The sequence below is a fragment of the Macrosteles quadrilineatus genome, unplaced genomic scaffold (genome assembly GCF_028750875.1).
Source record: "Macrosteles quadrilineatus isolate MER2022 unplaced genomic scaffold, UCM_ALF_1.0 Scaffold_6__1_contigs__length_79288215, whole genome shotgun sequence".
NCBI classification, from domain to species: domain Eukaryota; kingdom Metazoa; phylum Arthropoda; class Insecta; order Hemiptera; family Cicadellidae; genus Macrosteles; species Macrosteles quadrilineatus.
Window position 1 is genome coordinate 3851006 of NW_026542599.1, and position 15496 is coordinate 3866501.

At 30.8% G+C, this 15496-nt stretch overlaps 1 protein-coding gene across 3 annotated transcripts in view; it reads left to right on the forward strand.

Moving 5' to 3' along the window:
* The window catches only part of LOC128996176 (neurotrimin-like), a 356524-nt gene that overhangs the window by 265477 nt on the left and 75551 nt on the right, over positions 1-15496 (forward strand). For all 3 annotated transcript variants that reach the window (XM_054421314.1, XM_054421313.1, XM_054421315.1), the window contains one exon: positions 8876-8982. In XM_054421314.1, coding sequence (XP_054277289.1) covers positions 8876-8982 — 107 coding nt within the window. The remainder of the gene's footprint in view (positions 1-8875; positions 8983-15496) is intronic.

Sequence of the window (15496 nt, forward strand, 5' to 3'; positions counted from 1 at the left end):
CTAACCTTTAGCTAGGTTTTAATTATTGGATCCTACTAGTAAATATGTTATGATGCATAAGAGAAGGACAACAGTCAAAGTCGGTAGCACTAAAGCGTGTTCAACATTAAATTTTAGAAGCTGTTGGTACTAGATGAATAACTGACTTAAAAAAAAAAAAAAAAAAAAAAAAAAAAAAACATAGTACGTTTTACAAGATAGTGTCTGAGAAGAAATTCGACTAATTTACACCTTTCTTTTAAATGTGCAATGGAAGTTAAGAATTTTAACATTGTCCTTAAGTATTTATAATTTCTTCGATATTTTAATGATTTCTATGTTTATTTTAAGCTCCCTTTCTTGAACTTGACCATAGATGATAATGGATTTTTGTCATGGGCATTTATTTTACCTGGGCATAATTATTAACCTGTAATAGTTAATTAATTGTCTCACTAAAACAATTTAATTATGTTTATGGGGTAGGCTTATTCGCTAGGGAATGAAATAAAACGTACACTCTGGTAACAATACTCATAACTTAAAACTTAATAACCTTCTCTTACCACGAGTGCAATAATTAACAAACTTCATTACCCACAGAAAGGGATGCTAATTTATCTACCAAACTTTGTTTGTGCAACTTGACGAATTCTTGTGTTTATAATATGATATTGAAACAATTTAAACAGTAACACTCTTAGGTATATGTGTGAAATACAAAACTTAGTGAAACTTTTTGAACGAAATTAAAAACATTTGGCAAAATTAACTTTGGTTGGGTACAATTTGTTTTGTGCTAAAACGCATATGGTAATACATATATATTTTACCATCCAAATAGTTTTTGTCTAAGATATTAGCTTCGACCGTAATAGACAAGTTTATTACTCGTATTTATTTATTAATCTATCTATTTATTTATTTATTTATTTATTTATTTATTTATTTATTTATTTATTTATTTATTTATTTATTTATTTATTTATTTATTTATTTATTTATTTTTTATTTATTTATTTATTTTACATACCAACGGACAAACTCCATTTTTACATTCTTACAACAAAACAAGATGGAATAAATATTTAATAACAACAATATAGCATTAGCTCTGGCCTTAGAGTAAATACATGCATTTAGATAAACAGAATGTATATAATGATTCAAATGTAAATAAATAACATAATATAATAACATAACATAACAGAGATAAATACAATAAATAACATATAAAAATAACATAAATAATAAATAGATAGTGAAATTCTGGTGGCGTTTTCTGGTAAACATTGTTTAATGGAAAAGACAATAGTTTTATTTTATTTGTTATTATTATCTTTCTAAAAAAAAAACAAAAAAACAAACAAACAAGGAGATATACGTCTAATAACACCAGTAATCATATTATATTTACACTTATACTGTTAACTCACAAGACGGTAAATACATATGAAAGACGGTAAGTGGTGATTGATTTCGATTGGACACTCCAATCATCATCAAACCCAACAGGCGAATAACAAGAATCAAAATGGCGTCCCTTATATACTTTTGGTTATCGGAAGAACCGAACAATAAGTTTCTGTTCCGCCAATAATAAACTTTAAACTTTATTAAACGTTCCAAAAACAACCCGTCTGCATGGAGAAAAACCAAACCGGAAAGGTCAAATGTCGCACAACACTTGTTAAAAAATGGCTAATAAATGTATTTTAAAGAGTTGTAAGAAAGGAATTGTAATAAATGATTGAGACGAATTGTATATTTACAAGTAAAAAATAAAAAAAAATAGAAATAAGCTCATTAATGAAGTAAATTTTGACTCCAGTTGTACTTAAAATCTTATTGGCCGGTACTTCCGATGACCAATAGTATTCAAGGGACGCCATTTTGATTCTTGTTATTCGCCTATTGGGTCTGATGATGATTAAGTGTCCAATCAAAATCGATCACTATCTTTACCATCTTTCATATGTATTTACTGTCTTGTGAGTCAACAGTATAAGTGTAAATATAATATTACTAGTGTTATTAAACGTAAATATATATTTTTTTCAGGTTATTTATTAACACGTATGATGCTGATCAAGATATTATATTTCATAACAAATGTGTTCATAGGAATTGGTAAAAATCAATATTCATTGAGTATATACATACTGTATATAGACAATAACTACTATAACATTATACGTACTGTACAGAAATTCAAAATAACAGAGTGAAGGTTGTACGATTAGGTGTAGTCTGGGTTCTCTGCCTGGAGCAAAGCTTTACATGTAATGTATTGTTTCATTAGCCAAATGTACAACATCCACAATATCTCCATGAGGCTAGCCTTTAAATTACCTATATTTCATAAAAATTATAAAAACTGCAATATTAAATATTTAATACGTTAAATTATAAAGCTTTTTTAATGCATTTTCTGTGTGTTTCAAATTAGTTTAGTATCGTTTTGGATTTTTTTAAGGCCTAAATCCTAGCTTTATTGATATCCTACGACATTTTTTTTTATCAAAGTTACAACTTTGCCCCAGCCCTCAAAATGGGGTATTTTGGACACAGCCCCAAATATTCAAATGTAAACACCTATCATGTGACCCCTCAATTTAAAGGGTTCATCAAGAGAAATTGAATGGCACAAACCAATGGTCAATCCCAGCCCTAATCAAAATGACAGCCATTTTAATTATTTAACATGAGCAAGCAAGATATAGTCTTTACACCCCCAGTTAACTTTAAAAATGTAATATTTTAATACTGCCCAAAAGGTGAATTCTCTAGTTTTTTTAAGGTATGCTGAGTTTAGTTGACCTGCTATAAACTGTTAAAAAAAAATAGGGGATATTTCAAAATGACTGCTATTTTGATTAGGGCTGCGATATTGACCTCTAGTTTGCGACATTTAATTTGTCTTGGGGAACCCTATAAAATGAGGGGTCACATGATAGGTGGTTCACATTTGAAAATTTGGGGCTGCCCCCAAAATACCCTATTTTGGGGGCTGGGGCAAAGTTGTAACTTTGATGAAAAAGTGCAATTTCTTATGTTATAAATTTGTGCCGATTTTGGTTTTCCTACTGCAACGCGTTAAAACGTTAACTGGGGGGTTCCAATCGTTTGCCTAAACCTGTATAAGTGAGGTCTTTGGTGTAAGAAAGATGTTTTAGATATTTTTAGTCCTTATTTTAAATAGTTTTTCGTGAATATAGATACACAAATATAAAATTAGCTATCCAACTCCGGCGTTAATATTTAATAAAAAGCGGGTTTAAACCTATAGATTAATTTCCTGAGGAGCATTTTTCATCGAGCCACTGATACAGTATTATATAATTCCCTCACCACAGCAAACCTGCTCACTAAGCGAATATCCAGTTGCCTGATCGAATTTTCACCCAAAAATTCCCTTAAACATTTTAGATTAATTCCCTATTTAGCTAGCACGGGGTTTAGTGAGTACTTAGATTTGCCACTACAAGGAATGTCATAAATTATATTTTTTAATAGTTATAGATCGGCATGGAATAAATTAGCTTACCAAAATATATCTAAATATTTCCATAAACAGGTTACAGTCCTACAACAGTTTTCTTGTTCTATATCGGACTTATAATATAAGTAGACTTATCATTACACAGTCATTGTCAGATCTGATATCACTTTGTGTAACAACTAAGTGGCATATTCTCAGCTGTTCTTGTGTAATGTAATGAATTTGCCACTAGAGCTGCAACACAACAGGTGGGTAGGTTCGGTTGCCATGACAACGCCTGGTTCACGATAATTACTGTCATATTACGATAATTACCAAAGGATATTATGTACACGAATATCTACCGTGTATTGCTAAAGCCAAAATGTACGATAATTTTACTTGGATACTCACTAGTTTAGTTTGTTACCTTGAAGAAAATATAAATCACATTACATTTTTTCACTACTTTTGTACTGGCCTGTGATTTTTTTGATTCTTCTGTATGTAAGATTATTGTATTTTTCATGTAAAAATGGTGCAACCGTTAACAAATAAATAAATAAATAAACAAATGCATCACTAAAAATCGAAGCATTTATTTTAATCAGGCTCAAACATAATTTACTGCATCATTTTTTGTAGTTCATCAACGTTACATTAGTTTCAAATATTTTTAGAAAATTTGGATTTATTCATTTTAACTTACTTCAATTAATTATTATTCTTACGATTTTTGTTCCAATTTCTTGACAGTTGTATTCACGAAATTTAAAAGATTCACAAAGTTCCCAAGCATAATATGGTAATTTTACACCAATCCAAGGTGTATTTCAGATATGTGATACTGTTATAATTCGGTTGTTAGGTAGAAATGTATCAGTCATAATATTTTCAGTTGCCTATTTTTCGTAGTACCTCTGCTCTTGAAAGACTGGTTTATCCGACTGAATTCCGTGTGTTCCCTACGACCAGAAAACACGTTCTTCCTTTGTCCACGTTAGAACGGACTCCACCTGAAGGCAACTCAACATCTGTATTGTCGGTTGAATCGGTCTTCGATTTCATGATGGGGAATAAAAACAAATAAACTTCGGACTGCACTTTATCGGTCACATTCTCCAAGCTATAAGAAAATGCCTACATTGTGATCTATCTATGAACATAGAGACTCTTTGGGCAAACTTGATTTAGCTCTGATAATCTGCACAAGTGTTCCCAGGCTAGTGTCTGAAGAGTAGAGGAAGCTTTCATAGTAAGTGGAGGTAGTTTATGGGTCTTAACTTATTAAAATTCACACCCTACAGGCTAGCAAACTATGTGCTATAATCAATTGACCCACTTTTTCTAAAAAATCGCTATTTTAAAAATCTCAATATTTTAAGACCAATGATTCGGTCATATTTCCAAACCAATGTAACCATGGGATATCAATACAGTTCTACTAAACAGACAATTTCCTAAACAGCAAAGTTTGTACGATTATGCAAAATCAGAGTTCACTTGTCTGAAGCACAGCTTTACATGTAATTTATTGTTTGATTAGCTAAATGTACAACATCTACAATGTTTCTGAAGTCAAATATAGGAAAATAAAATCCGTCTCAACAAACTGAGAAGTGGGCGACTTATCCCTTTATTACCGATAAATGATGTATAAATAACCTAGAGATATTGGTGATTTAACGTTTAAATGTAGTTTTACATTTGATGTATAAATAGTTCAACATTTTTAGTAGTTTGGTCATGAATGGTGCAAAAAAACAGAAGTTTAGAAACTTTATGTTATTTATCTTTTTCTTAAAATTTCATCAACTTACATTACACTTCATTGAGACAGAGCATAGGAAGTGAAGAAAAACAGTGTATATGAGTGGTGTACTGGTCGGGTCGGAGGCAAGTCGGGGGTAGTGTGCGTCGTCCCATTACATTGTGTGCTATTTTTGGCCCAGCGGGTCGGGCCCGACCAAACTGGAAAACTTTAGTCGTGCGACCAGTGCGCGCTGTTCCATTTATTCCTATTGTAAAACTGGTCGTATCCGACCAGTCAGAGTCGTGGTTGTAGTCGTGGTCGGGATAGTGCGCGCCTGCCCAGTAAAATTAAATTCGGATGTATCCGATTTTTTAGATACTACATTTATATAACAAGAGGTTAATCTTTTCGATATTTTTTTCTGTAAATAGAGTGCTCAAACATTCAACTCTAGTATGTAAACATAAAGTGTATATATTCAAATTCGTAACATATACTGTATGCATTTCTAACTATGTACCAAAAAATAACGGTAATGTTTTACGTACCTCTGTTTAGTTTAAAACTCCCAAAACGTCATAAGCATAATAAGATATGCCCAATTATTAAACAAAACCAGTTCGTGACTTTGCATAACCATGGCTGGATTGTTATCTGGTGAATCCTCGTTTTCCGGGGTTTTAAGATGTAAAACTGTTACCATGAAAATGTCATATTTAATTTGAATTCATTACTTATTATTACTGCAGGCTTATAAATTTCAAAGCTAATTGCCCTCTTTATAACATTTATTCCATTAAATAATTTATTAATATATGTTACGAATTGTATCTTTTAGAATTTAGCTAATATATATCTATTTTACCTTACTTATTTGTCAAGCTAGTTACCCAATTTTTTAATCTCATCACGTTATAATTGCTCTAAAAATAAAATCTGGAATACTTTTAATTATCCAATATGGATACAATTTGCCATAAAGGGATTTGGTGACGCTAATTTCTCTTTGTGAAATGTAATTTCTCAAAATCGTGGATCCGGTACAAAGGTAACAAATGTACTTTAATCGGATAAAACAGGATTCTATGATTAGAGAGTGACTTAGTGGTGTCTTTGAGAGCGAATCAACCGCATGAAAGAGCGATTTTAATGATCAATGTGTTTCCAGCATTGATCAGCTGTTTTAGAATGGAGTTGATTTTAAGAGGATCAGTAGATAAGTAAAATGTTCCTTTTGTCTTTGTAAAGAACAATGATATTCTTTATAAACAAATCTAATAAAATTAAAAGTTAAAAATGTACTCGAAAGTTTACAAATTAATGATTTAATAAATAAAGTAGGCAAGAAAAGTAAGTGAATTTTTTAGCTGATCTATGAATTTAGGTCTTTTACTCCAAGTACTCGGTCGGTTTAAAAATATTAGTAGTTTAAAATTAATTAGTAGAAGTTTCCACTGGAAATTTCAACTGAAAGTATGATGCTATCAAATATTTCTTGAATACTTTTAATACTTTTTTATGAAATGGCGACCATACATATTTCGTTGCACTACTATACGTGTCTTTCGCTTCTATTTGAATTTATTGAAATATAACATAAAACTCTCTAAGGAAAGGATAGAAAAATAGAAGAGCTGTCACAGTATGATCAAAATAGTTAGTATACAATGTCATATCAAGTAAGAACTCAAACTTTCTTCTGTATTCCCTTTATTTCGTCCGTTTATTTCTGTATCTGATACTCATAGATTAAAGATGAATTTCCTGTAAAAGTGACACCTACTTACACAACAAATAAATGACACAAAATATAGGGGTTTTAGTGAATGCCAAAAACACTTTTCTTAGTTTTTATTGACAACTAGTTTTAAATATACTTAATATACAAATAATACAAAAAATCATTGGTTTGTTCAGTTTTATGGCATTAAATGAGGATATTCACCACCAACATTGATAAGACGATCAACTTCTTGAGAAGAACGTGTCGTCGCAAGAGCCTAAGTGTTTATACCAAAGAGGCTTTAGATAACCTTGTTAGCCATACAAAGCAATTGATTATATTAGGCCTATACTAGGCTATAGTGGAGAAACTTTCCCGTTATAATCAATGTTCTGAATGGGTAAAAAAATAAGGATGGCTTACTTGATCTATAGGGTGTCAACCAAACACTGTAAAGTTATACACAAATAAAGTAGACTCATGGCTGAATTGTTCTGCTTCAACTAAAAAAGGTGTAAAATCCTAGAAAACGCGACCATGAAGTCCCATTGAATATAATGAAATTATTTTGATATTTTGTAATTATTTGTTTCACTTCATAGGCGAAGCTAGGACCTCCTCTCTACCACATATACCATAAACAAACCATAAATTACATTATTTACTTTAATAAATCAAATTATCTAAACCAAACACTTTAAACCTATAAACTTACAATTGTGAAAATGGGTGTCTAGCTGTAATATTCACTAAGAGACTAAGTCTGTTGGACTGAGTGAGGGGTTCTACAAAATGCTAAAATGTCCAAGTAGCCAAAAGTCACCGCCACGATCTCTTCCTCCCCAACAAAAATTCACTGTAATCATAATGTTCGGACAACTATTCTTTGTCTAAATAAAAAGGAAATCATTTAACACACCCTATTGCATTTTTTATCTGTAGTAAGCCAGATTATGTGATAAGTACGGAACAAGTTAGTATAGCTGTTAAAAAGTGTTTAATATTTAAAACTTTGCGTGTTATGTGGTTTAATAAAATTATGATCCAAACCTGGCGGAACCAACCAAACCCAACTTACCTTAACTTGGTATGGAAACCATGAGGTTTTAAATATTTGCTTGGACTTAAAATCAAACAATTTACAAGCTTTTCTGGTTATGTGTTAATGTTTCATTAAAACTTTTTTTTCATTTAAGTAGAGTCTATTTAAAATGCTTATTCTTGTGATAACCATTAACAACTGATTGGACAAACATAATAAAATACAAAATAAAAATAAAATTACATAAAGTAAAATACCAACGTTTAATTAACATTATTTTGATGTTGATAAATAACAGGCTTTGATCAATTATTATTACGTGATTGCATTGTACCTTGTATATACTAAAAGTACACGGGCCCAAATTTAAACAGATTTCATCAATATCTGTTAAATGTTTTCAAGTCAAATATGGTGATTTCTTTTTGTCGAAAGTAAAATGACAAAACCAATTTTGTAAGACGAAAAGCACAAGACAGCAACATAAAGTTTAAATATTCTTGAGATAACAAGTAAAGCATACTTAGGTTGCTAACAGGTTTTCGTTTGTTTCGAAGGGAAGAATTCACTCGGAATTTTGTAAATGTTGTTTTAACCCCTCGTAATGCATTTACCTTTACCAACTTAATCTTTTTGAAGCATAACTTCATTCCTTAAATTCCAAATTAGTTTATTATATTTTCAGTATTAATTAACATTACCAACTATGTAAATAATGAATATTTGTGTGTGGTTACATGTTCTCCTTATTCTTTTTTTTAATTCTTCAACATTATTTACGAATAATCTATTTATGAATTTATCTAACAGTGACTACATTCAAGTAGGAACAAAATTAAACTTTTTGCTTACTAGTATATTTTGATTTTGTTAACTATAACAAACTCTTGATTTCAGGACAAATAGAAGACCCTGAATTCGTTGATCAAATTGAAAACATCACAGTACCAGCAGGAAGAAGTGTGAAATTGGCCTGCACAGTTAAAAACCTCGGGTCATATAAGGTAAGAATTTTTGTTAATATTTGTTTGCTTAGTGTTTGGTGTGTAGTGGTACTGTATACACTTTTTTGTTCTGTTTAAGTTTACTCACAACATTATACAAAATCTGTTCAACAATTAATTTTAGGGAATTTATTTGCTTCTGTATGCAATAATTTCATTACTTTGGTAACCAAAACACAAAGATTTTCTGGATATTCAGCGGTTTAGCTTGCTTAACAGTTTTTTATAATTACATACAATGGTTACAAATAGTTTAACCTATTTTAAACTCTCTATTAAGATAATTATTGTGGAAATTAATGTCAATATATCATCTATATAAACCACTAGCTTCTGTACCGTTGTGCTTCGCAAAAACTTGTTAAGTAGTTCAAAAAAGTATAACCTACATTGCATTGGCTTAATCTTAACATTAAAATGTATCAATAACATAATTGTCATAACTTACGGTTATAGAATCTTTCTTTAATTTCATAATCAATGACATAGTTTTAGAAAAATTGTGTAAAATATTTTTTTTGTTTCGACCAGCTGCCTGAAATTGTAAAATAAGCTATCAAAAGTTCTGATTGGTACATTTAAATGTTAACTCAAAGGTAAACAAAGGTTATGAATTTTCTCAGGCTCCCATGGAGACCAATTAATATTTACTTTTGAAAACCTCACCTCAAAACTCTGGACATCCAAAGGGCATAGCCCGAGAGGAAGTCAGGGAAGTGAATTACATTCCTAGATATATGGGCTATCGGTGTGTTTATTTTTTGCTGTATCAGTTTAGTATTTTAGTCGTGGCAAAAAAAAATATATTTTTCTTGTAAGACTTTACACCAAACTGTATCAACCTAACAATGCAAAGCTAATGTATTGTGAGCAATAAACTATAAGTGATATTTTAGCCATCATAAATATTTCTTCATCTTTTTTCTTTAATCGCAGTTAAAGTTTGTTTCGGAGAAGGAATTAAAACGTCTCGGCCGCATAGCTGAAGCTGCCCGTTAACAACACCCGGTCTCGTAATGAGCCACAGAAGGCGTTATCTCGGCTTTCCTGATTTACAATATTCCCCAGGAAATTTAATGTATAGCTTACAACAGCTGGATTAACAGGATTATGCGATCATATGAGCTATACCAGTAAGATTTATAACAACGGAGTTATTAAGATTTTTTATTTTTGTTATACACTATTTTTTGTATACACTTTTTTTGTAGTTAATAAGTCAATGTAGTTAAAAACTAAAAGAAAATTTTGTATTTGTTTAAAAAAGTTCCACGAGTAAAGTTTTTTTTTTTATTTAACTACCAAGGCGTGTGGGAGGAACGAAAATAATGAGGTAATACCATGTGATTCTTATGTCAATCATGTGTTACATTACATATAACTTTGGACCCAAGGCTTTGGAACTAAGTGCTTAGTGGTGGCAATTTTGCCGTTTTATATTTATATTTTCCATGCAGTATTGTCATTTACAAATAGTAACATGAATTTAGTTTCGGTTTCAATATATTTGTGAAGAGAATTACAATTCTATTTGAAAATTATGTGGTCTCCATATTTTGGGGAATGACAAAAAATAGGTTTAAACTCCTAGTTTATAAAGAAAAAAGGTTGGAATATTCTGTAAACCATACATTTCACCCTGAGTCACCTCGGACTTTTCACACTACAAACTAAACTTACACAATCATATAAAGATATTTGTAAAGATATTACGTGCCCGGAATTGTTTTTCACGTTACTTCAGGCTAGACCTAGGGGTTGTGGCATTATCACATAGATCAAATCCATTGGTGACTTGGTGGGATTTGAACCCGGGACCTCGGAACCGAAGTCCCGCGCTCTAACCATTCGACCAGTTTGTTCCTCTCGCACAATTATAGTGCAATAACCAATTTAATTTGCGTTACTAAAATGTATAAGAAAATAAACTCATTGAAATAGGTTGAATAATACACTTTTGCTCTAACATTTGGAGTCGAAGCTCTAAAACAGAGGATTTTCCAGTTTGGTGAACCGTTCTTCTTCCCACCTCATTGTGACAGATGAGATTTTACGATTCACGTTTTCTGTTCTTTTATTGCTTTCTTTAGTCAAGTGTTTTATTTTTAAAACTTCGAAAATCGCGAGAAAACTATTTTTTTTGTATGTTTTATACGGGTTGAATACATTGCAAAGAAGGCTTTACCTTGTAAAAATGCGTTATTGTTTGGGTAACATACTGATAAACACAAATTTTAACACGTTACTTATATTTTAATACTCTCGAACCAATTACCCAATTAACCTGTTATGCCTACCACGTTAAACACATTAGTATACTAATGGAGAAGAGAGTTAGACATTGATATACTATAAATGTTTTGAGTTATGCTCTTAAGCTTGAATATTTTTATTTTTAATTCATAGCACTCTACCAAATATAATACAAATCTTGATTTATAGTCATCCTCAAGTAATCGTATTGTAAATGAAATGTACAAGTTTGTTTAAGTCCCTAGATATGTGATAAGAGCATATACTTATAGGAGAAATTTACTTAAAGGGCTTTTAACCTCTTACAAATTTAAACACATCCGATTTACTTGAGAGTGCACAGACGACTTTTATCATAAACTTTCATAAATGTGAATAATAAATATATACAAGACACATATCTGTGTATTGGCTTGCATTATTTTTTATATTTACTGATACCCCTAAACGGATAAATTATTTAAATGTATCTCATGTTTACTCTACCTTAAGACTTATAAAACAAAATGTTTATAAAATCATATAAACTACTGTTTAAAACCTATTTATGTAAATGTTATATTTTATAAGTAGATTCCTCTTCGAAAGTAAATCATTCTTTTGTTTCCGATGTGAATTAGTGTGAAATTACTGGCTGCACTATGAAGAAAGAAAATACAAATTTATAATGGAAAACAAGTAGTTTCTAGTCGATTTGAAATTATGAATAGATACTTCTTTATATTAAATTAAATTGATGAAATTTTATTTACAATATTGGCGATGGTTATGAATAAAAAAAATAGTAATTGAAAACCGTATACTTTGAATTTCTATATTATTAATACGCGACATGAAACTTTGTGAACAAAAAGGATTTTTTTGTTTTAAGATTCAACCCCACATATTATATACCAAAATGTTCGTCTAGGTATTTATATTTGCAAACTGACCTTAAATTTTTAAAATATTCCCTTGGGCTCTGCCCCAGTGGCTTTTAAAGTTTCCATGTTATCCTTATGAAGAACATATATGTTTACATTATGAACAGCTGGATAATTGAATTTATCGCTGTTAATATTTTAGTTCCAATTTAAGGAAACTTGTGCTACAAAGAATACCGTATTTAACGTATTGCTAGATTTAATAGTACCAAGATATGTGTACATCCTTAAAAACAGAAAAAAAATGATTCTATAACCACCTTATTTTGTACATGGTATAATCTTACCCGGACAAAGCCGGGTTTTGCTGCTAGCTTTCCAATAATTTGCCAAGCTAATTCCATTCTCAAAGGCTACACAATAAAATAAAGATGTATTTTCAAACTGCATGGCAACAAATTCCTTGATATTTAAAAATACCATGTACCGTCCCACACAGTAAAAGCATACGAGGAAACGAAGAAATTTTCTTTTGTTACAAAAATAATTAAAGGATGTTGGCTTTTCAAACTCCACAACAATCGTTCTACTTCCGGTTCACAACAATGATCTACCGGCGGAAGTTACGCCTTGAGTTACAGCCTTCCATGTTATTGAGCTCGGTTACAATGGGCAATGTGTCTCTTTGTCGACAGCTATTTCAGTTATAAACACTTTTGAAGTGTAACAAACAACCATTTGTTTAATTTTATTGATATTGTTTTAATTTTCGACCTTGTTAACCATAATTGCTATGATAACGTTATAGCTTTGGTTAAAAACAATTATACATCTTACTCATGATTCAATTTTGGTATTCTCGGGTTAAGCCTTACTGATGTAATTTTAACAATTTGATTTCATCACTATATGATGTCATATAAATTAAAAGGCTGCTTGTTCAATTAAATTCTCATTGTTTGTGTTTCAAAAATTGGCCCAACTGTTCTAATTTATTAGACATTGTATTTAATTGTCTGGCTATTGAACCAGCTGATCGTTGTCATGTAACGAAAATACTTCAACAAAGTTCAAAGATAATCTAACACTGTTTAACAAATATCTTGTATTAATATTCAGCCTGAAAGACGTAAAAAATTATAAAGCTCTATTAGTGAAGTAATTAACTAATAAACAAATGTTGTATGTAAGTACTATCTGTTTGTCACTAATTTATATATTTATTTTATAGAATAGCTTTACATTAGAATCGACGTAGATTGGAAACCATAACCACAGACTATAGAGTCAACATTACAGTATTCTATAGTCTGTGCCATAACACAACATACAACTTAAGTTCCAGTTATTTATTTAAATACTATTAACAGTTTGTATACACATCAATAAACACCTTATCTTTGAAATATTGAATGTGTGTCTAAGGAAAAATTTCGGCCTTAGTCACTAACAAGACTATAAGATAACGCCACTCATTCTACACTCATCTCAAATCATACTTCGCTTAAAATACCTACATTTGTATGGTCACCATTTCATATTTAAGTATTAAAGTTTGTATATTCCACAAATACCACATTCAAACTGTTTTCACTTTATAAATACAGCAATACTTTATCAATTGTTAAATCTGATAAAAAATTAAACCCACATATGTGTATAAAATCAAGTATAACAAATTTTGAACCCTTTTTCAATGGCTTTCCAGTATGTTAAATGTCGTTTCCCATCAACGTTAATGTAAACTGATGAAAGGTGAACGGTAGGAGGTTATTACTCTCATTACATGGCAATCTGTCGCATGGAGCTGTGTAAACCTACACTCATTATGGAAAGGTTGATGTGGGTGGGGGGTCGAGTACTACTGGTAAGGATGGGTAGAGGGGAAGTAGAGAGCCGGTATGTATCAACACACACTAGCGATTACCGGTGTTGACAGTTCAATGTAGATAATTAGCAAAATAATTCCACTTGAAAGACACAATAAAATGATCACTGTTTTCAAAGAAATGGTTGTAAATGGGCCCCGGTTATGAAATTATGGATAGTAATAAGGTAAAAGAGGGAACCTATTGGAAGTAATTTTTACTTTAAAATTACATGCAATTAATCAATGATTGTGACTTGGTATTTTACTCTGATTTTATCGTGTCAATATTGAAGTGCAGATAAATGTTCCTAACACAACGTTTTTTTAAATGATTGTTCTGTGAGCAATTTTTGTCTCAGCAGAAAGATCTTTGAACCATTGTTTACAGGTAAAACCCTACTAGTAGTTTCTAATGATATATAAATTGCTATATATCTTTTAGCAAGAATTTCAGCAAGGTGACTATGTTCCCATGGTCACCTTATTATGCATAATTACCCAAAATTCTTCTTATCAGTTAGGTCTATGGTCTGCAGTGAAACACATCACCCATTGTAACCAAGCTCAATAACATGTAAGGTTTAACTTAGGTGTAACTTCCACCGGTAGATCATTTTTATGAACCGGAAGTCATCTGGAGCTTTAGAATAACAAATAATTCTAACCTCGATATCGTTCAGCTTAAATTATCAAATTGTTCCTTTACTATCATGCTGCAATTAGGTTTTCCTAAGTAGTTTTATTGACTACAGATGTTTATTACACTTAATCAGTTCTGACAACTCCCAAGATGTTTGCCAAATTACAAACCTCAATGTTCTTAGACTTGCTACTTACTATGTATTATGTACATGAGCACGAAACATGCGTCCGAAAAGACTACACTAAATTGTAGCATAATAAAAAAAAAAATCATATATTAATAGTATGGATTCGCCAGTCAGGATTAAATACTGAAACATTATGCACTAATAAAAAACCTATCATAATAATGTACTGCATATGAAATTAGAAGTTTCTTCGTCTCGCAAACCTTCTTTTCTAGTACTCTAATCCACAACAGATCAATTGTATTATCTATATAATATAAGTCACTTTATTTCTAAAACCAAACCCGCAATTAATTAAAATCAAACTGTACTATTTTCAAAATACTCCAGCTAGAGATTGGACGGATGAGCGGGGAACCCAAGCATCCCATTACATACACCCGGCCCCACCGAAATGAGTCGGAGAAATCTTAATTCCCCTCCTAGGCTTGTCTTTTTTAGCTTCGAGTTATAAAACTAATAAAACTTTCCACTGCACTGCATGGTACAACTTTGTATAAATTGTTTTTTTTTTATTTATTAAATTATTAATTATCAGTATTATTAATTAATAATACTAATACCGATGCATTTTAGGTGAACAAATTCAAAGTACAAAAAAGTTTTGTAAATGAAAGGTCTAGTAATATAACATAGAATGATATATATATATATATATATATATATATATATATATATATATATATATATAATATATT